This window comes from Zootoca vivipara, chromosome 3 (assembly GCF_965207765.1).
Source record: "Zootoca vivipara chromosome 3, rZooViv2.hap1.1, whole genome shotgun sequence".
In the NCBI taxonomy this organism is placed as follows: Eukaryota; Metazoa; Chordata; class Lepidosauria; order Squamata; family Lacertidae; genus Zootoca; species Zootoca vivipara.
In genome coordinates this window covers 86,358,696-86,381,932 of record NC_142586.1, presented here as the reverse complement: position 1 = coordinate 86,381,932, position 23,237 = coordinate 86,358,696, and the positions used below count along the sequence as shown (strand labels likewise).

The 23,237-nt window shown below is 39.5% G+C and overlaps 1 protein-coding gene across 2 annotated transcripts in view; it reads right to left on the bottom strand.

Annotated features, from left to right (window-relative positions):
* Nucleotides 1-8,649: 8,649 nt before the first annotated feature.
* PPP1CB (protein phosphatase 1 catalytic subunit beta) overlaps nucleotides 8,650-23,237 on the bottom strand; it is a 37,867-nt gene continuing 23,279 nt past the window's right edge. For both annotated transcript variants that reach the window (XM_035111498.3, XM_088666608.1), the window contains exons 2-8: nucleotides 20,278-20,409; nucleotides 17,276-17,506; nucleotides 16,919-17,023; nucleotides 13,723-13,794; nucleotides 12,549-12,700; nucleotides 11,687-11,821; nucleotides 8,650-10,453 (exon numbers count right to left, since the gene is read on the bottom strand). In XM_035111498.3, coding sequence (XP_034967389.1) covers nucleotides 10,349-10,453; nucleotides 11,687-11,821; nucleotides 12,549-12,700; nucleotides 13,723-13,794; nucleotides 16,919-17,023; nucleotides 17,276-17,506; nucleotides 20,278-20,409 — 932 coding nt within the window. In that variant the 3' untranslated portion in view covers nucleotides 8,650-10,348. The remainder of the gene's footprint in view (nucleotides 10,454-11,686; nucleotides 11,822-12,548; nucleotides 12,701-13,722; nucleotides 13,795-16,918; nucleotides 17,024-17,275; nucleotides 17,507-20,277; nucleotides 20,410-23,237) is intronic.

Genomic DNA, 23,237 nt, shown 5'->3' with positions numbered 1-23,237 from the left:
TTATTTTCTTACAACCAGCACCCATGACAGTTTGTGAGGTTAAGTATGGGAATACAGGAACCTGTGCACTTGGCAATTTGCCTTCTCTTCTTTATGGCGTTTCTCCTTTCTGCTTCACTCTACTTTGCCCCAGCCCCTTTCGCAAACCTACACAGCAAATAAAAATGGAGTGGCCCTGACCGACAGATCAGAGCAAGGTCTGACTGTTCCTGGGCAGAGTTACCAGGGTAGTCTATTTAAATTGGGTGAAAACGAATGCCCATGTTTATTGGATAGAATCTAAATATTCACATTTGAAAAATGATTAAATTGGTTATTCGCACACTGCAAAAACGTCACATAACAGTGACTCCTGAAAGCAGTTTCACGACATGCAAAGCTGGTAAACATGAACCATAGCATTTGAATCTATTACTCCTGTGGGTCGTCCGTCGTCCCCCACCTTGCACACTTCCCCCTTAGATTCCTAAGGACTAGCAAAAGGGGAGGAATTTCAGCTTGCCTGACTCAACTGAGGTGTTCCTGCCCAAATATAACCTTTTCCCATTCACATACCATTTCGTGTGATGGAGCTGGACATTCCTTGCCAGTGTGCAGCAGGGGTCTGTATGTCCCACTCCTTGTACTAGTTTCCAGTGCTGGGGATTATCAGGGAAACTCATTATTGTTTTTTCCCCCCACCATTGCCTCCTCCCTGGAAAAAAACCACACCCCTCTATCTGAAAAGTACAAAACTTGGTTGCCCTCTTCCCCTCCAAAAACAAATGTTTGGGAAGCATAGAAACAATGAAGTGGTGTAGGCACAGGTGTCTGTCAACAGCATAAACGGAGCCTCACATGGAGATAAAAATCCTCACAGGGAGATCTCCACCCTTTCTGCACAACATCCCTTAATGGTGCTCCAACAGAGAACTGTGGGAGTGGAAGTGGGAATATGGCAAGATTTGCATTACCATTTTATATGAACCAGCTCCATTCGACCTTTTGGACCTTTCAGCGGGGGTGGGGGTGGGAGGAATAAAAGAGAGAGAGAGAGTCGGGGAAAAGCCATGTTATGTAAGCCACCTGCAAACACATATTATTATGATTATATTTAAAATGGCTGCCAGGAGCTGTGAGGATAGTGATAGCGGTCACATTTTCTGTTTTTTTTTTTAAAAAGCAAAACCACCCACAAACATCCTTTCATATAAAGGACATATCAAATGTGTTACCTTGTATCCTTCAGTGTCTATAAGTACTTCTGTGGATGCAATGCCCTCCTTTTTTGAGGGTACATATGTTTTGCTCCCCCCCCCCCCAGGAGCAGGATCCTTTGGCCCAGAGGGTGGAGCTAGACACAGCTCTCCCCCTCTGGCCGAAGGATATCAGTGCCATTTATAAAGCAGCATTACAGTACTGCAGAATTTCCTCTACAAGAAACTACTTGTATCTTGTGCTTGTTTGGAGGAGAAGCCCTATCTGCTGTTATAAATAAAAGATTATCCCTGTCACCTTGCAGCTGCTCCTGCGGGGTTGACGGAGGCAGCAATGCTGTGAAGGGACAGAAAGTACTTAAGAGCGGCCTGTTGCTCCCTGAAAAGAAGCATTATAATTGTGGCATTCCCAAGAGAACTACAGTATCCAGATTTGTCATAGACAAAGGATTGACAAGATCAGCCCAGGCCTTTCGTTTCCCTTCATGAAAATCCATGAGCCAAAGACTGAACTAGGGTTTGTGGCTAGTAGCACCCGGAAACATGAGCTACCAGGAAAGCGCAACAGTTACCTCAGGTTATATGCAACCTGCATGGGGAAAGAAAACGGGCCGGATCACAACCTCTCGCCACAAATCAAAAAATCTCCTCAGACTGACATTTTCATTTGCTGTAAGAAGGGATCTCAGCATCGCCCAGGGCAAGGAGCCACCCCCACTACATCCAATCAGGACGCAGGCCCAAGAAGCCTTGGCCAATTAAAACGCAAGGGACTGAACAATCCGCTCTGGTAAAGCAAAGGATGCCCTAAAAGCGCTAGGCCAGAGGGAGAAAAGGCACCAGCCAATCAGGGGGAAGTGAGCCTTGTTGCTAAGACTTTCAAAAGCTTCCCTTTTGGAGACATGTGAGTGAGGAAGTTTGGAAATCACATACAGTAGATCCATCCTACTGATATGTAATAAATGTGCTGTTGTTTTTTACTTGAAGTATTTACAGGCTACCTTTCAGGTCATCCCCTCTCAAGATGGCTTCCAGCATATATACTTAGAATGTATACAACAGTAATCAGCAATAACCCTAAAACACTGTAACTATAACATTAAGAATAGAATTCCAAGAACTACAATGTCATTAGCCCAGCAGCATTCATTCTACTCTGTTTTATAAGGTATTTATGTATATGTTCTTCATTGTAAGTCACCTGCAGACCTGTTACTTGACAATACTGTAAATAATTTTTTTAAAAAAATTGTCCAATAGCACCTTAGAGACCAACTAAGTTTGTTCTGGGTATAAGCTTTCGTGTGCATGCACACACTTCTTCAGATACGCATGCACACAAAAGCTTATACCCAGAACAAACTTAGTTGGTCTCTAAGGTGCTACTGGACAATTTATATTTTTTATTATTTATTTATTTAAACTATATCAGACCAACACGGCTACCTACCTGAATGTTAGTTGACAAGTGACTAATAAGTTTAATATGTAAATAAATAATCCACACCAGTAATGACAATACGGGGGGGGGGGAGACACAGTAGAAAAAAATGATTACAGATAAAATAGTTAAAACTAGATAATCTAGGGTTGCCATTTTTCAACAAGTGAAGATCTGGAAACAAAAGTTGTTGAGCTTTTCTTGAAAATCTCAAAGGAAAAAAAAATGAAGTTTTTGAGCTATTTTTAATTAAATTCTCAAAAATCTACACTTCTGACATGGGAAAATCTTCGCGGTGAACTTTAGACAATTAGCTGTACGCCAGAGGGCACTATTAGACCACAGTCAACATTGAAGGCAAGCCTTGATAGCTCAGCTGTTTTCACAGATCAAACTAGATGGACTGAAACTTAATTCCATTTCCCTTTAACGTAAGTGTATTGAGGCCCTGATTCCAAACAAACCAAGGACACTTCCAGGCTATCTATCTCTCTATGTCTATGTCTCTCTCTCTCTCGATATATCTATGTCTGTCTATCTATCTAATCGTAATTAAGTGGCATATAAATTGTAAAAATAAGTGAAATATAGAGGGAATTTAGTGCCTTGACTGTCTGTTGACCTCACAGATGTTTTCCCCTGTAGGAAGAGCACCCACAATCATGCCCTTTATCAGGACAAAAAAATGCATGGCTACGGTAGCTTGCACTGCCAGCATGATGCTTTAGCATTACTTTTATCCTTCTGTCTCTGATCAGATATTTGTGCTTTCTATCCCTTTTAAGCATTCTGCATTTATAGACAGAGGCCGATTTTTATGCCATAAGCAATGTTTAATGTTTTAATGCATTAAACAATTTTCTATTTACTTAAAGGATGAAGAATTTTGTGTTGAACAGGCTTATTCACAGTACTGCTTGGGATTCCTCTTACCATAAAGACCTTATTGTTTAACAATGTGACTTGTAGAAGAATACTAAAGGAGCTGTTTTTTGCACCTCTGAGTTGCTAATAGATATGGATAAATATATGACTTAGTGTGTAGCTCTTTATTACTACTGCAAAGAAAACAATGAAAATATATTTATTTCTTTAGAGACACCTTTTAATTGCCCACAGGAAAACTTCATATTTTGCTTTTTTTTTTTCCTGCATTGCACATTTTGCCAAGGCCTTTGACTAAAAAACCCTTAAACATTTCTAACTGGCATCAGATACACAGCCAGAAGCAAAACATCCTTTGCACAAAAGATATTTGGTGTACGTGCATGGAGCTCCTTGGATCTTTGCCCATGTTTCTAGCCATGAGATACAGTATCTTGGAAATATTTATTACCAAGTACCGCTGCTGGTGTCCACTTGGTTCTGCAAAGAACAGGGGTCCTCAGTTTTTGTCTGGCCTTAGCAATGTCAAAGCATGTAGTCGTCTCTGACCCTGATCAGGAAAAGGAAGGCTCTTGTCTGACATCTTGCTAAGCTCTGGGGGTAATAAGCAGCACAGGGAGGGAGGGTCTGCCTGCCTTCAAGGCTCAGCACAATCAAAGGGACTAGCTCCCACCTTTCTTCCAAGTTGTAGATGCAGGATAGGAATGTGTCCCTATGTTTCACCTAAGCTTTAGAATGCTTGTTGTTGTTTAGTCGTTTAGTCGCATCCAACTCTTCGTGACCCCATGGACCAGAGCACGCCAGGCACTCCTGTGTTCCACTGCCTCCCGCAGTTTGGTCAAACTCATGTTCGTAGCTTCGAGAACACTGTCCAACCATCTCGTCCTCTGTCGTCCCCTTCTCCTAGTGCCCTCAATCTTTCCCAACATCAGGGTCTTATTCCATCACAATTTTCAAGTGCATCTAACCAACACTAGGACAAGACCATCCTTAATCAGCTTTTCATGCCAGAAGCAAACTGGCAAGTCAAGTGTTGGAAGAACATTGTGGGGCAGAATCTTTTAAAAAGGGCAGTCTGACCCCAAGCACATGGTTCTTTGTGAAGCACAGGCAATTGCCAACCCAGGTTTCCAGTAGAGCACCACCATCATTCCTTTCCTGGTGCACTTTGGCCATTTCTTCCAATCCCGTAGTCCTCAACATGCACTGCAACAGAGCCCTCTTACCTATACCTCAGGTGCTGCAACCTTACATACATGGAGCACCTGAGTAGAAGCAGAAAGGACTACACCAGGCATGGCCAAACTTGGCCCTCCCGATATTTTGGGACTGTTTCATTAGGGCAGTGGTTTTCAACCAGTGTGCCATGGCACCCTGTGGTGCCTTGAATGATGGTCAGGGGTGCTGTGGAGAACACTGGCCTCTGTCCTCCTTTCCTTCCCTCCCTCCTTGGATGCCCTCTTACATTTCTGCCTCCCAAAGGCTTGCACAGCTGTTTGTTGCAGCAGCCCTGGCTACAGGCTCCCCAGGAGAATGGTGCCTCTGGGGCTGGCCAGGGAGTGCTTCCCAGGCCCCTGTGGGGCAGTGTAAGAAGGCACCTCCCTTTGGGGCAGGGGGCAGCTTAGAGACCAGGGGTGGCAGCGGCAGCTGCCCAGAGAACTCCTAAGGAGAGGGGGCTGAGGGAACACTCCGCGATGGTGTTCGAAAAGGTGTGAGGGGCTACCAGCTCTGCACGTGACATAACTGGGCTCCTGAGCCCCACAGTGGTGCCACAGAAAGAATGCAGTTGGTCAAGGGAGCCGTGGACCCAAAAAGTTGAAAACCTCTAATTAGGGGAATGAGATCTATACAGCCATTGACTTAAAAACCTTAAAAGCAGTCTGTTTGAGAAGGGATTTGAAAACGCAGTCACTACCAAGCAGTCATTCTAAGGAGTTTAAGTTTTAAATGACAGCAATGATTCAATTGTTTAAAGGTGGCAGTTAGAAGAAAATAATAGGCAGCAACGTATCAGAATTTGAGGGTAGAACAAGGGAGAGAAGGTAATGGAAAAGCGACAGCATTTTGTTTTTTCATTTAGTAATGATGTTGATGGATGATGACGACTGGTATTGATGTACTGGAAAAATAAAAAAGTGGCGCCCTATAATTGAAGATATGTACATACTACACATGAACAAGTTGTGTACAAACATAGACTTGCAATAGACAAATTTAAAGATATTTGGAATTTTTTTTTTATAAATACCATATTAGATGAAGGTGTGGTTAACTAAAAGTCCCCCCCCTACTTTTTATAACGTACACAATGTCTTTTTTGTGTTTTGTTTTCTACTTGGGTACTATTTCTTGTTTATTCTTTTTCGTGTCTTTATCTTACTCTGTGCACTTGTAATTTTGTACTTTTTATTTTTCAATAAATATAATTTTTTTAAAAAAATGTTTGTTAAATTTGTAGTGTCCTTCATCTGCAGAAGAAGTCATAGCATGTTTATTAAATTATGCATCATGTGTAGAAGTATTTTTCTTCTTTTTTCATACCACTGGGTGGCTCACCCAATGTCAGTGATTGGCATTAGTTTCACAACTTTTAAGAAGTACTTCAACCAAACCAAATTTTATAGGTACAAGATACTGTACTATGATGGCCTCCAGCTTAGATACCTTTAAAAGGAAGTCAGACCAATTCATGGTGTGTAGTCTATTCACCACAACAATTTTATAGAACTGGAGTAGCCAACATTATGTCCTCCAGATGCTGAGCACAGCTGCCATGTAAGCTCATAGGCCATGCAGACTGGAAGGAATGGCTTGTAACCTGATATAGCAGAAGACTGTTGCTTCTAGAAAGCCTAAAAGCAGAGCATGGAATTGTGTGGTTGGCCACTGTGAAAAACAGGATGCTGGATCTGATCAGGCAGGGCAGAAATATCAGGTACATGTGAGAGTGGAGAAAGAAATATGTTCTGGTAAGAGAGAGGTAGGGCTGGTTGTCATCAACATATAAATGGCATTAAAAACATGGGATCTGATAAGGTCGCCCAGCTACAGTATGTAGCGAGAGAATAACAGAAGGCTGAAAACAGATACTTAACAAGGAGGCCAGTGGAGAAAGGAAAAGGAGAGGAAGAGGTGTTGACAAGCAAAAGCAAGACTGTGCAAAACAAGAAAGCACTTAAATTATGCAAGCAAATTTGCATAATTTAGACAAATTACATCATTCAACTGGTTGGTCACAGAATTTGTTAACCTTTGAGCAACATATTGATTTTTCCACTAGCTCCATAGAGAGAACTGAAAGTAGATTAGCTAAATGCAACCAAGGCCATGTACCATGACGATGCTACATAAAAGATTCCCCAGCATAATCAAGCAAATTTTAGGACCCCGAATGACGACCAGTTACAGTTCATCCCTTAGTACTGTAGGGTGGGAAGGAGATCAAAAAATGAAATGTTCCAACAGATTTTTATCAATATACAAATGGGAACCTCAATATCAATCTGTAAAAGTCCTACAATTTCCTAAATTGCCCCCCCTCTTTTTCCATGAATGTTTGAACAGCATTGAAACCTTCAGTTTTGAAACATGACATCTATAATGGATTTAAATGGTACATGCAACTATTTGGGGAACATGACTGTTTGGGGAAACAGTCTACAGAATAATGTGGTGGTCTGAGGTTGAGTCAGCTACAGTGTGCAAAACAAGACTTGAATACAGAATCAAGAGGTTTAGTAAAGTTTATTCCTAAAACTCAAATTTCCTTCCAAGCCAACAAGACACAACCAACTCAGATGTCATGTTTTGCATCCACAAAATGGGTTTCAAACAATTTATGTGCAGTCACACGTGAAAAAAGCAGGTCAATTGTAAAATTTGTTCAAAAACTATCATGTGAACTAATTTTATTTAGGAATCCAGCAGCCTAGACTCCTTTGCACAAGGTTGTCTTTGAATAAGCTGCTTACATGACACATTCTGATGGAACAATGATAGGAACGAAGGGTTACTATGGTAAATAAAGGTTACTTACAAGTAAATTATAGGAGAATGCTACAAAAAGAAAGACATAGAAGCTTTAGGGGGACCAGTAAAAGGTGTCTGTTTCCTTTTATTAAGGAAAGAGAAAAAGGGGAGAGGACAGTAAATTAATAGTTAGAACCATGCTGAAATACATCACTAGTTCCATTCTGGTTACACAGAAAGGCTACACACCCTTGGCCAAAATATTTAACACAAATCGCAAAGCCAAGAAAATGACACATCTCACTTGATTCCCCAGTGGCATCTGTTAGTAAGGGCTAGAGCTCACCCTCAAGCCTACAGAGACCAGCATTTGTATTCATGGGCAGGATCTAAAAACTGATCATGAGCAGTCTTAAGTAGTTTCAAAGAATACGCTTCCAGAAAAGTTGTTTACAGGTAAATATCATAACTAGTGGTTTTAGCCATTACATTCTTTGTTGGTTTCATTGGTATTTGTAAATTTGCAGTATGTTATCAGACATTAAGTAGTGACAAGTGAGGTGGAGGACAGAAAAAGAATACAAATTACAGCACAAGTAAATGTTTATGTCTTTCAAGATGGCTTCACATGCACGCCTGCATACCTGGGCAATGTTGTAAAAGCAATCTCCCAAAATAATTTGTTAAACCCAATTATACATACTGCCCTTAAAGATATTTTGGCTCCTTTATATTATCTGAAATGAAGGTGTTCCTACAGTGTAAAAATGTCAAAGTTACGAGAGAGAGAGAGAGAGAGAGAGAGAGAGAGAGAGAGAGAGAGAGAGAGAGAGAGAGAGATGGATATGGCAAAGCTTTGTTTCCATCTTGTCACATTCCATTTACTTTCTTTGAGGTGATTTTTTTTCATACAGTAATGACCCAAGAAGTTCATCATTTCATCGTCAGATAATAAGGTAGACACCACAGCGCTAGGGAGCAACAATGGTTGGTTAGCCATTGATCTACAGGTGACATTTACAGAGCTGCTGTATTTTTAAATATCCACCAACACAAATCTATATTAGTGTCAATATTAAGGTTTTGTCTGCATCTCATCTAATGTATGCCATCAAGGGCAAATTATTTCATAACAAAGATTGGAATAACCAGTCAGACTTCAAATCAATTAAACAACTTTACTAAATGAAAAATCCTACATTTAATATGTGTTTTAAAACAAAATGGAATTAGAAAAGAGACTTAAATCCATGTAAGAACTTTTCACTTTGCCAGAAATCCCTTGCATAATACGTGTCAGTTCATTAAATGCAAGTTGCTAGAATTCTCGATTTAACATTTGCAAAGACAATATTAAAGAGTTCTACATTGTTGCACATTTAGAATAATTTAAATTGGAAGCTTCCCTACTAAGTAATCTTATAAATTTGACTGCGTTCAATAAAAAACAGTGTATTAATATCCAATCAAGTCTCTGCCTTTCAATTTTTATCCATTTACAATCTTTGCACATTTGACAGTGTTCAATAAAAAAAATGTATTAATTTCCAATCAAGTCGCTGCCTTTCAATTTTTATCCATTTACAATCTTTGCACATTTCTTTACACTTTGCCATTTGTCAATATGAACCCTTTAAGGAAAACAGGAAAAGAAATACTGCATCAACTCTTGATCATGTACAGAAATTATTGCTACTATAGTACACTACAAAGCAGAAGTTTCTACAATAGTATATGAACCTTGATCATGAAAATCCAGAGGATATAAATCTTTAGTGACATAAGCCTTACAATCATGTAGAACATTCACATGGCAATATTAGACAGTCCAACCACCACTAGCCATAGTTAACCTACTGCTCAATGATCAACAGCCATTTAAATATACCCTCCTGGAAGGTGGGGCAGAGTGCACAGTTGGGCGGGGAAGAGGAGAGGAAAAACAGAGCTAGCTTTTCCAGGCTTATCAGAGAAGGATCTTCATGTTTGGTTAGCTATGCAGAATGCACTTTAATGCAAATATGACATTATCAGGAAGCTAAGCATGCCAAAAGGTGTTTCATGCTAATAAAATCTAATGCAAGGTACCACATAATCAAGTTTTCGACTAATAAGTAATACCATTCTTGCCCTATTTAAGTTAAATGAAGTGTCATTGTGAGTGTAATGTTAGTTTAAAATGGTGCAGTGAACAAATCCATTCTGTGGCAATCTAAGATAAAAAGTAATAAGTTTTTTGTCATGAGAAATACTGACTGCTGGGTTGTCTGGATAAGGAGCACTACCGAAGTCATGAGCTTGAGATTGGTTTGTGTCTTTAAACTCCTATTATAGGGGCACACATTTAGTTAGCAAGAATACTGGGAAGAGGGAGAACAGCAGCTGCCCCAAAAATCCCTTCCACAAATCATTTTCAGCCAGGGAACATGACTAGATACTTTGCCATCATTCTAGCTACAAAATAAGAGAAATAAAGGCAATCAAGCAACAGTAAGACCACATTACACAAATGAAACATCATGCTCTCATCTGATTTAACTATTACATCAAGCTTAAATTGGGATGTTGGTCAACTTTAAAACTGTGATGTGAATATGCAACCAAAATAATTTGTTTAGATCTGATTTTACTCTATGTTGGTTATTAGAGCTTGGAGTATACTTGTTACAATACAGTGTTGCACATCTGTCAACTAGAAAATATTAAAGATCCTTTACCCGTCTCTTTAAGTTAAAGATGTGACATCATAAAGGGTGTCAAATGGCTGGATGGTTTTACAGTGCACACTTATTATATACTGTATATATGGAGTTTTGTCCTTAATAGATCTGATGGTTTTTCTATGATATTCCTTTCTTCACCTTTTCTTCGGAGGATTAGCTGTGCGAGGTGGGGTGACTGGACGTCCAGAGTTCAGTCCACCATACTGGTACTTTGCTTTCTTCTCAGATGGTTTCAGAATCTTAAGTGGATGAATTAAGAAGATGAATAAACTTCTCTTCAAACCAATACAACATATCCATTAAACCAGCCTTACAATGAATGCATAACTTGCTGTCTACATATGAAGTGGCTTCCTATTTACAACAACTGTTGAATGTGCATTTGCAAAGTACAAAAAGAATTATTTAGCAGCTAGGGCTACCCATTCTGTGGACTCATCTAACCAGATAGGGATGATAGTAAACAGTCAGAGCATAATACTTTGCATACAGATGGTCCCATATTTACCGTATTTACTCAAATGTAATGCACATCTTATGGGACGAGGGTGGCGCTGTGGGTTAAACCACAGAGCCTAGGGCTTGCCGATCAGAAGGTCGGCGGTTCGAATCCCCGTGACAGGGTGAGCTCCCATTGCTCGGTCCCTCCTCTTGCCAACCTAGCAGTTCGAAAGCATGTCAAAGTGCAAGTAGATAAATAGGTACCGCACCAGCAGGAAGGTAAACGGTGTTCCCGTGCGCTGCTCTGGTTCGCCAGAAGCGGCTTAGTCATGCTGGCCACATGACCTGGAAGCTGTACGCCGGCTCCCTTGGCCAATAACATGAGATGAGCGTCGCAACCCGAGTCGGTCACGACTGGACCTAATGGTCAGGGGTCCCTTTACCTTTAATGTGCACCTTCCTTGGCCAAATAGTATCGCAAAAATTAGGGTGCACATTAGATTCGATGGCGCATTAGATTAACAGTAATCCCCATCAACTTCCAGTTAAAAGATCTAGGGAAGACTTTAACCAGCTGCGATAGAAAATACTGGGCTAGTTGAACCAATGGTTTGACTCTGTATAAGGCAGTCTCAGAGAACCAGACACCCCATGTCAGTTCAGAGCAATCCATGATATATATTGTTTCTCAAGAGACTCCATCAACAGAGTGGCTTGATCCCATTTTATTCAGGCAAATATTCACCTTAGGCTTAGTAATACTTTGGTAATGAGGTATTAGAAAATTAGTTTTGAACTAAAGGAAGATTGTAACATTTGCTGAGAATACTAGCCTTCAACCAGAGAGATACAAGCAACCATGCACCTTAAAAGTTTAATAATAATAAATAAATAATTTTCTTATTCATACCCCACTTAATTGGCTGGGTTGCCCCAGCTAACTCTAATTTTATTCAAGCTATACTGTACAATGCTCATAACTTTTTGACCTGTCTTCTCAATATAGAGGTTCTAATCCATGTTTACCATACCTGAAAAGAGCACATCAAAGTTTCATCCACACTCATCATGCCACCAGCATTGTCAAATTCTCCACAGTAATTAGGAGCAGAAAATAGGGTAACCAGCTGTCGTTTAGCAAAGAATTCATAGCCATCTTCAACTACCTGTCAGTGAGAAAAACACATAACCAATATTGATGTAACTTAAAATATTTCTGTAATTTGAGCCAAAATGCTTATCCCATAACCTGCACTCTAAGAGTTTTCAGAGAACATGTGGCAAAATGAATGCAACACAACTTAAGATTCCGTGCAGGATCCATTATCATGCAAGTTGACTTCTCCAAACACAATGGGAATTCCCTTTCTTCTCAGCTCCCCACTGCCTCCCCAAAAGCAATTTTAGAGGCATATGGAGGGCTCCCAAGAGGAGCAGCAAGGTAAATTGCACCAGTAGAAGCCTTATCTATGGTGGGAAGGAAGCTAATTTGAAGTAGGTAAAAAAGGTAATTTGAAGTACAGAAACAAGAAGGTACAGAATACAAATAAGTTTAAGTGAATTATTCTTTGTGCTGTAGACTAGTTACACAAAGACCTCCAGCTTTTCTGCAACATTTCTGAAACAAAGGACTCAAAATACAGAAATATGTGTGCAGAGAGGATGTGACAGCTAGGGCAGATTTGTGTTCAATATTATTTAAGATTATATATTAAATTTGTATACTGCCCTATACCTGTAGATTTCAGGGCGGTTCTACAGACTATAAATAGCTAAATTTGCAGCCTGATCTGCACTAGCTCACCTACTTGTCAACATATTTGTATGTGTAAATGACAGAGCCCTGGAAACTAGAAGGTAAAGATCCCAAATTAGAAAGCAGCAAATTCATACCTGATGAGCTCGACAAATCAAATCCAAATCATGACGATTCAAGAACTTGCTGACCACATCAGCTCCAAAAGTGAAGGAGACACCACGATCATTTTCACCCCAGCCCTGCACATCCTTGTCTGGATCAGACCACAGCAGGTCACAGAGCAAGCCTTGAAAGTAAGAGCACAAGTCTCAGAAACAGGACCCTAATGTGTACTTTTTTGGTACAAAATATTTACCTTTCATGATTGAGATTTTGGTGGGCGTACTTTGTACACATGGGGCTATACAAGTATAACAGTTATAGATTTGCAATGCACTCCTACTGGAGACAACAGTGCAAACTTTTTCTATGGTCAGTGGTCTGATGTGCACATCACATTAAACCATAGCTTGTTTTAAACTATGGCTTTATATGATGTGCAAACTGAGGCAGTATCTTTAACTTTCTTCCAGCAAGAAAAATCCAAGTTGTTTGGATTGAATGAAAACAAATTAATGAATGTCCATATATCCAAAAACTCCTGAAATCATAGCTCAGGCATGCCTCATGTTGATGGATTCAGTATGAGCCTCGCTCTCCAAAAAATCCTGTTTAATGCTGGAGTAGCATTACAGCTGCAACAGAAGGCCACGGTTTTCTTATATGCCAAATTTTCAGCCGCCTTGCATAAGTACTCAGGTTGAACTTCAAATCAGGAAACCCTCTGTTTGAATCTCTGCTTCTATAATGTACTATACAGATACAAGTTTATTTTTACTTTACTAAGTTTAGTTTCCAAGTTCCCAGAACCACTGTCTTACAACCAAATTGTTTCAAGTCACACTCTAGAATGTAATATGGATTTAAAAAGAGAGAACTTAAAAGTTCTAATTAACAAGCTACCTTCTTCAGCATCCAAAAATCAATTTAATATTGGTTTGGGTGAACAATGGAACAATAGTGCAACTAAGCCTGGATCTAATCCCTTATGTTCAGAACCAGGTAACTTCCACATGGCCCTTTTCAATCTGTACCTCAAATGAAGAAAACAAGGACTTTTAGCTTCCAAGCAACACAAGTATAATAGGGCTCCTCAAAACGCTTCAGATGGGAAGATTCACTACTTCTTTGAACACACTATTGATACATGCCATAATATAATTTTAAAATAATTTACAATGAGCAGCAATTTGTGCAGGTGGGCCTTACCTGTGTCAGGAACATCTGTGGGTCTCATAATTCTTCGAATCTGTTCCATTGATTGCAGATCTGGTGACAGTCCTGACAACATAAATGAGAAAACTCATTTTCATTGTTCATAGAAGATGGTCAATGAAAAGAATTTAGACAATACTAGACTCCTATATTTTCCAACATAATGCTGTCCAATTGGTAGCTATATCCATTTCACTTTTTTTTATAGTCATACCCAACCTCATGCCTCAACAGCTATTACACTGAGACAGGACCATCTCTAAGGTTTTGCAAATGGATATAACACTACTTTTTTATCAATTGGGCATGCAATTGTGTTCTAAACATTTAAGAATAAACTGCACGAAAACACCCATTCTTTATTAGCAGCATAAAGAGCTCTCCATTTCACTACTGTGGGGTTTGTTTTTATAAAATTGTTCAAGGTGTACAAGATGCCTAAGGAACGTTTTTTCTTCATAATGAAGAAACTTTTATTTTAAATAACGTGATCCTTACTTGGAATAATTTCATTGTTAAACAAATGCAAAATAATTTACTTCTGAGGACAAGACAACTATTTCATTTAAAAGAATCTAAACTAGCAGGCATACTGAGACACCTCCCTCAATGATGACATCTACTTGGATATTTCCCTCAGTCAATATAGGTTTTTAAAAATATTTTTATTCTATACCAAGCTGTAGAAGTTTACTACATCTAAACCAACTATTTTTAAGGGGTCGTTCTCCAGCTTAAGCCATGATGGAGAAAATATCTGAGCCAAGTAAATATTTACAAACCACACTTTCATAGGCAGTGTGCAAACATACACAACACTACAATAACAGCAAAAACATCAACATATCAACGAAAACTGGCTGGTAGCAAAAGTCATGTTACGAAGGCCTGTCTGAACAACAGTGTTTTCAAAAGATATGTGAAAGCAAGCAGGGGTGACTCCTTCTGAACTTCTATTGGCAAGGAGTTACACAGGCCAGGGCCTGATACACTAATAACTATTTTAACCTGCCCTGGGACCTGCTGGTGAAGGACAAATAATTACTACTAATAATAATGATAATATCAAAGGCCACTAAGAGATAAAGCAGCAGGAGTGCGCTTGCACTTCCACTGCTCCTCTCGCCATAAAGCTCATCATGATGTTCAATACTAATTTGTTTCTGAATCTAGACTAGTATCGATACAGATAAATCAGTGGGATTTATAATAACCCTTCCCACAGGCTCAATTTCACCTGCTGTAATGGGCAAGGATCCAGAGGGCACATGGTCAGGCACATCCCTGCAAGCAGTCTATCAGTATCATCATAACACAAACTAAAAAGGCTAATTTCTTTTAAGACTTTAAGCTAGTACAACTATTTTAAAAAGGTACAGAACAGAAACAACCATGTGATATATGTGTTTTGCAAATGTATTATGAAGCAAACCAAGTATTTGTGAGGCGCTTCAATAATGGCTGAGTGTTCTGATTTATCCACATTGTGATTATTTCTAAGATGGGAGTCCTGATAATTTCTTATGAATTTGGCTTCTTCAACACTTCAGCAATTTATTCCGAGAATATCGCAATTTATCCCATCTTGATCAGCACTCTTTTCAGGAAGAAAGGGCTGGGAATCTTTTTCTGGCCAGAGGGCTAGTTCTTTACGTTCCCCATGCCTGGTGGGCCAAAGTTGATAGGTGGGCAAGGCCACCCACCTATCTATCACCTGATGTCATAGTGACATCAGGTGAAGATTCCCTTTAAAGCCCCGATTCTTGGGATTTAAAGGAAGTGATCCACGGGTGAGGGGGCTGAAGGTGCACAATGATCTGCCCATCACAGCTGATGGGTGGGTGGAAGCATGCCATGCTAGGTCCAAAGAACAACTGGGACCTTTAAGCTCCTGATTTGTTCCTTTGGAGTCCCACCCTTACCCAATGCTCATGTAGGTTTGGCTTTCTGAAAATGGCCTGGTGGGCCTGACCAGAGACAGAGACCAAATGGTCAAACTCTGAATGAAATATTGGGGTTATGATTTACTCTCCAAAGTTCGTTTCTCTTTGAGCCGGCTGGCTTCCTAATTGTTCACAGCAATATATTATTGGCTCAAAGAGATGCACCTTTCCACCTAGCAGAATAGAAGCATGATCTCTTGAGGATATGGTTCTATTTTTGTGGTTAACAGACTGAAACAGGGATACCGTTTCTCTTTCAGAGATGGCTGTTGCATTCTATCCAATGGTTGAGAATCCTCTGAGGACCCATGAAGATGACCAGAGGCACTACCCATAGTAGGCTCTAATACGGTTGAGTTGGGCTAGTAAATGCACTTCCATCTTGAAGGACAGGACCACTTAGTGATGTGGTCATTGCAAATCCCTGGAATTAAGTAACTTAAAATTCCGGCTCAGCAGGAAGTTTTGCTTCCTTGAGGCTTCTCACATCCTTCATCAATTCCTCTGTAGGCTATTTTCCTATGCTGATGTCCTTAATGATAGCCAAGAGGTACGGATGTATGCTCTGTTGCCTTGAAAATGCTATCTAAGATCGCCACAATCTTTGTAATGAGCCTGAAGGCCAAATGATAAAGGATCAGTATTTAAAATTGCACACTAAAATCAGTCAAAAGACCCAGAAGTGAACATACCAATCACTTCAAATCTATAACCTCTGCCTTCTTCAGGACAATAAAAAATTAATCAAACTGCTATACCCTGCTGGCAAGCTGTATATGCTCATTCATCAAGATTTTCTCTGGCTAGATTCTTGGAAACCAATGGTATTCTAGAACAGGGGTGGCCAACTCCCAAGAGACTGTGATCTACTTACAGAGTTAAAAACTGGCAGTGATCTACACCCTTTTTTGGGGGTTAGGTCAAAGTTGTTGAGCTTTTTTAGGGAGGGGGAAAGCCCCATTTTGGGGGGATGCAGGGCAAAAAATGAGCTTTTTTTTAGGGGAGCCAAAGTTGTTGAGCTTCTGGGGGGAAAGTGATCTACCACAGATGTCCAGTGATATACTGGTAGATCAGGATCTACCTGTTGAAAGTGCCTGTTCTAGAAGATGGTTTTATAATGCATTTCAAATCCACTTTGTTTGATATTAGTTAAGAGGTATGGGGCAAGAAAACTCATTGGTTGGACTTTTGTCCAAACTTTGAAGAAATAAGTAATTTAACTGTTATGAAAGATGTGTTCTATTTACCTCCATGGCAGCAGAAAATCTTCTCATCTACAATGGCTGCAATAGGCAGGCAATTAAAACAGTCTGTAAATGTCTTCCAGAGCTTGATATTAAACCGCCGTTTACCTGATGGGATTAGAAGAGCAGCAATTTATTTATCATATTACATACGGTAGTCTGACCATTCAAAAAGAGTGCCATCTTTATTTAAGTACGGTAACTGCTGAATGCAAAAGTAATTCAGCGGTTATTTCACAAGTTTAAAGAGAAACATAAAATAGTATTAATTCAATATTGTTAGGTGAATTTTTCTACAAGTTTCAAAGCATGTCATAAAAAGGGTAACTACTAGAAACATTTATATAAAGCTTTACTTACATTCATCATAGAATCCATAGATGCGATTAATACTAGCACACTCATGGTTTCCCCTCAGGAGGAAAAAATTCTCTGGATATTTGATTTTATATGCAAGTAATAAGCAGATGGTTTCCAAGGATTGTTTGCCTCTATCCACATAATCCCCCAGAAATAGATAGTTGGCTTCAGGTGGAAATCCCCCATACTCAAACAATCGAAGCAAATCTGTATATTGACCGTGGATGTCACCTATGAAAATTAAGAGTGCAGATATATTTATAAAACAATTATTAGAAGAAGAAAAGCATCTTGAACAGCTGGTAGTAAGAACCAAAACAGATACTCTACTTTGGTGGTAAAATACTAAGGGGGTTGTTTCCTCCTCAATTCCACTTCGTTATGTCCATTAATTTCAATAGGCCTACTCTGTATGTGACTAACATTTGATACAATCTAAGTTTATTAAAATATTTCTCTTCCACCCTCTATTATATGTTCTTAGGACACAGTATATATTACATACCGTAAACCTTTTAATATAATATATCATAAAATCACCATCAACAATGAAGTAAACCACCAGGCAGATCCCACTGCAAGCTAAAATTAGTATGAGCCAAAAACCTATGTAAACTGGTCATCAAAAAGAGCCCACCACTATTACCTCCCAAGCCTCTGAGGGGAAGCTGTTCAATAACTAGGGTGCTGCAGTGAAAAGGGCCCTCTCCAACATCCCCTCACCAGCTTCCAAAGGGAAGACAGAGAGGATGAACACCAACACACACTTCTAGGCAGATTTTAATGATCAGTCAGGACAAAATGGGAAAAACATTCTCTCACATACCCTCGCCCCAAGCTTTTAGAGCTTTGCAAGATATTATTAACACTCTGAAATCCAATCAGATATGTACAGGAAGCCAGTTCAGATCCTGTAGGATCAGTGTGATACAGTTATTACAGATGTACCATTTTAACAGGCTTGCTGCCACATTTTTTGGGCGATCGCAAGCACTCTCTTAGTTTACTTTCCACCTTGAAAGTGAAAGCTTTAATACTGTTGCACTCTTTAAGAAGTTTAGCGGTTGTATCCAAGGATAGCCTACTCAGAGTAGGCCCATTGAAATTAATGGACTAATTTAGGACCATCAATTCCAATAGGTCTATTCTAAGTAGAAGTTAGTTGGATACAACCTGAAATATTTAAATAAATCACAGATACCTTCTTGGCCTCAAGGAATGCTACATTTTTCATATGCTTGTTGTAGACACTTTTTATAATAGTACCTCTCACACATTCTTATACCACTACTAACAGTCAAGGAATTGTACTGCCTTCCTACTATCTTGTAATCTCCATGTGGACAGCTGATTTTGCTTCTACAGTACAGTAGAAGTTTGACTACTACTTACGAATAACTCTACTTACGAATGTTTCTACTTACGAATGGAGCTCTGTCCGCCATCTTGGATGCGGTTTAGATAGGATTTTTTCTACTTACGAATTTTTAGTTAGGTTTTTTTCCCCAATGCATTCCTATGGGATTCTACTTAAAAAAAATTTCGACTTACGAATGTGCGTTCGGAACGCGTTAAATTCGTAAGTAGAGGTACCACTGTACATCTTTGCATACTAACTACTAGTTATTATCATGCTGCATACAAAAAGTTATTGCAACATTGCAGGCTTTAATTACCCAGATTTTGCAAAGAATAGGGCTTGATTATTATTTAAAATCATTTTCATACCACTATATATATATATATATATTAATTGCTAAGTGCTCTACAACTTAAAAGCATCAACCAAAACATTACAAAATAAAATATTACAAATTAAGATCTAATACCAAGTACACATTCAAAACAGCATAATTAACAGAACAAAATGTTCTCTTAAACATAAAAGCATTACATATTTAAAATTTTTAAATACAAAAATAGATTTATACTCCACCAAACAGCATCATAAGCAACTAAAATAAATGAAATATGAGCAGCATGCATGTGCCTTAAAAATAAATGGCAATGCCTTTTTCTAGGACTTATCTCTACAGTAAACATATCACTGGTCTGAAATGCATTTAGGAGCCAGGAATTATACATATTCTTTAAAAAGTGTTTTAGTAGTTTAACTGTAATGTTTCAATTATGTTGTGTTATTATTTTGATGACCTCTTTTGAGGAGGAAAGGCAGGATAAAAAAATCAAATAATAGTAAAAAATACTTCAATTACAAATTGGTTTGTGAGTGTTTCTAAGTGCATTCAAATGATAGGTTAAAACAGATGTTTTTAACCTATCATTTGAATGCACTTGGAAACACTCAAATGCTTTAAAACCTGCTAATAAAATACTATTTAAACTAAACTAAACCCAGATGCAACTGCATTTGCTTTTGCTTTTCTAGTCTGTACTGTCTCTCTGAAATCTTCTAGCCTCTCAAAGAGCTGAAGCTCAGCTAGTAATGGCAGAAGTCTTCCTGTTGAATGCTGATTCAGGCAAACAAAGGCATTCAGAGTGCAACTGCAGTGGCATGTTGCCATACCTCCCAAACCCTAAAGTTGTTTAGCAAGCATTCTTGAACTTCAGATCAAAAGGCAAGACACTCCCTTTTTGGGTCTTACCCAAAAAAGAATGCACAAGTAGGCTGAAAAATAACTGTGAAAATATGAAATGTTTTAGCACTTAGTCTTGTCTCCTAAATTACTTCAATAATATATGAACTAAATTAAACCCAAGATTAGTATTTACTATATATTAAATACAGGGTTTCTTTGTACAGCAGGTTTTGAATTAGCTTAAAACTTGGCAGGAGTATTTAAGGATATAAATCACTCAATGTAGTAAAAGTGTACCAAATTACCACATTTTAGTAGGGGAAGCAGGCTATCTTTTCATGTTAAATGGTTTTGCTTCTCTTTACTGTTTACATATTTTGAATACATAGCAACATTCGGTAAATATTATTTTGCAGGTTAAAAGCTTTCCTTCTTTAGTATACAACATTAATCACCACATACCACAGATCTTCAGCGGCGCCTCTAGCTCCAGAAGTATGGGCTGGCTAAGAAAGATTTCTCGTGATTTTATACACAAGCCCCGAACTTCAGCCTCTGTCATCTGCACAATCTTTCCTGGACGACATCCTCGCACTGTAAGACAAATGATAAATTCAGGTCTCTGAAAAGTTGTCAAGGAAAACAGTGTGTTTTAAATAGTAAGCCATAGCCTTCCTCAGCATTGATAAAGCATATTAAACCGGTTCCGGTTTCCGCCGGCAGGAATGGCGGACCTGTTTTCCATCCCTCTGACCTTCGTAAGGAATTTGGCGGTTGCTAGGGGAGTAAATGGCAACCCCCTACCCTCTCCGGGGGTTACGGAGAGGGGCCGCTGGCCCGCGATGCCCCCAGACCCACTCCGACTGTTTATGGAGTGGGGGGAGCTTGGGCTGAAAAGCACTTACGAGGGCCAGGACTCCCGGACGCTAATCTGCATGGCGGGGATTTCCATGGTTAAAGAAGATAATTAGGCTTAAATCTATGGACATACTTCAGAAGGAGGGGAAGAAGCGCTGTTTACTGCTGAGAAACTTATGCTGCTGAGGGAGAGGAGTCAAAGGCTGTATATCATCTGGAAGAAGGATTGATGGGGACGGAGCGATAAGGGAATTGAGTTTTCTTTTATTTTTCTTCATATGAGTTACTTCGTACCTTCCCAGACGCGATGTCCTGGCTTGTTTGGAGTGAAAGAGAAGCAAAAGACTGTGTGAGTTGAACTTTATAAACTGTTGTTACTGAGCATATTTTTTAAAGATGTGGAGTTGCCGATGAGAAAAGCCCCCCCCCCTAGTCGGACGGAAGGAGTCCTGGACGCGTTCGGAGGATTTATGAGCTGTGACGCACTTTGAATTGGAGCAGCGACCTGAAGCTAAGTTCAGCTATAGGGCAAGGAGATCCATTAATTTACCAAGAGTTTATGGTTTGATGTTTGGGTCTTCTGCCTGGAAAAGCTGTAAATTTTATAAAGATCGTTAATCTTCATGGCTATGAGAGAAAACGAAAGTGATTTGAGCTTTTTAAGATGGCGCTGCTTCGACGCAACAGGGAGCTCCAGACTAAGAAGATTTATGGGGAGGCTGGACTGATTAACCCACACAGGAGAAAGAACATTTGTGAAACCTTGTTTGATATTTATCTCAGCAGCGGGGAAACAATCGGTTGAAAGTGGAAAACATCTATGTGACTGTAAGGGGAAGATCTGGATTATTATGAACTTGGAGGACGATTTGAACTTTAGAAAAAAGACGGCAGTGGACGGTTGCGAGGAATCCCCAATTTCTTGAAGCATGGGAACCCAAATAAAAAATTCTCTAGACGATTTGGCATAACATTCGGTTTGATTGATATATATATATGTATAATTTGAAATAATGAATGTGATATAATTGGTTTTAATTGGAAAATTAATAAAATATATTAAAAAAAAAAGATAAAGCATATTAAACCAAAATGTGTTTAAGCATATGGCTGGCATTTGTCTTGTCTTGGGAGGCAATGAAGGAGTGTGCCTTTTGGGGTGAAGTCAAACTGTTCAAAGGTTACAGTGCCTGTTGTAGCTCTAAAGATTGATATGGGAGAGACATTTCTTGTTGTAGCTGGGGCAGATGAAGGCGTCCGGTTGTGCTATCTCAGATGTACCTTGCCATTTCTTCTCTCTGCACCGTTCCCAGGTTAACATTTATCCAGATATTAAGCTTATAGTAAAATGATTTGTCTGAATTGGGCCATATCCATTGATCGATAGAGTCATATTAAAGTAGGCATTAACATTTAATGCACACTATGGTTCATCATTCTGTTATTATCAGCAGAGGGTATAAAAATGTGCTCAATGTACAAGCTATATACCATCAACAACTTACTGGGTGTCCAAATAAAAGAGAATAAGCTTTAAGAGTACAGATCTGTCTTATGACCTTATTGGTTTGAAAACTGCTATACAGTACAGTACTAGTGAGCTTCCCCGATTTCATTTTGGCGACCCCATCAGAATACTGCAAGCAAAGATTGAGAGCAATGGAACAGAAACATCCTTGCCTGCTTCTCCATTCCAAGCTTGACTAGGATTGCTTGATGACCCAAGAACCAGGGGGGAAGTTCTGTTTGAGCCACCTTTATCTCACATGGAGAAAGGGGCCAACTGCTGATACTACCCTCTTTGTTGGCCCAAGTGCTTTAGGGGGTCCATAATTTTGTGTCAAGTTAGTGCTGCAGGTACTTACTTGACAAAAAAAATCATCTTCTTCATGGAGCAAGGAGGCTAAGGAGTTTCCCACCAGAAACTCATAAATGTGGAAGGGATTTGCTTGTTGAGGAAATACCAGGACCAACATCTGAAGGAGTCTGAAAGAATCCTGTTCATCACTTTGTGGGGGCTCCTCAACCCTCAGATGTCAATGAGCATGTGGATAGGGGTGATACAGTAGACATTGTAGATACAGTAGACATAGTATTCTTAGAACTTCACCAAAGAATCCTGAGTAGGCTCCCCAGGTAGTCCAGTCAAGTGTCCATTAACAGGTAACTGTGCCAGACAGGATAAAAACAACACACTCAGATTTCTGTTGTAGACCGCCTTTTCTGTGATATAGGTATGATGTATCTGGGGGTGGTATTGGGCTACACCCCTTCTGTGATGTATCTATGATGTTTCTGGGGGCGGTCTTGGACTCCAGGGCGGGCAATTTAAAATTGTCTATATAAGGGCTTGCGCACATGGCTCGGGGTCCTCCTCCTCTCTCCTGTGTGTGGGGGAGCACCCTGTTGCAACAGTTAATAAAGATCAGGCTTACTAGCTGCTTTGTTCCTCAATATTCTCTGGTTGGTCTCTGTTATTTTCTCCTACTGATAGAGAACCTACAAAAGGACTCTATATGGGCTCTTGGGTACCCCATAAGGGGAAAGGAGCAGTTTTTTTTTTT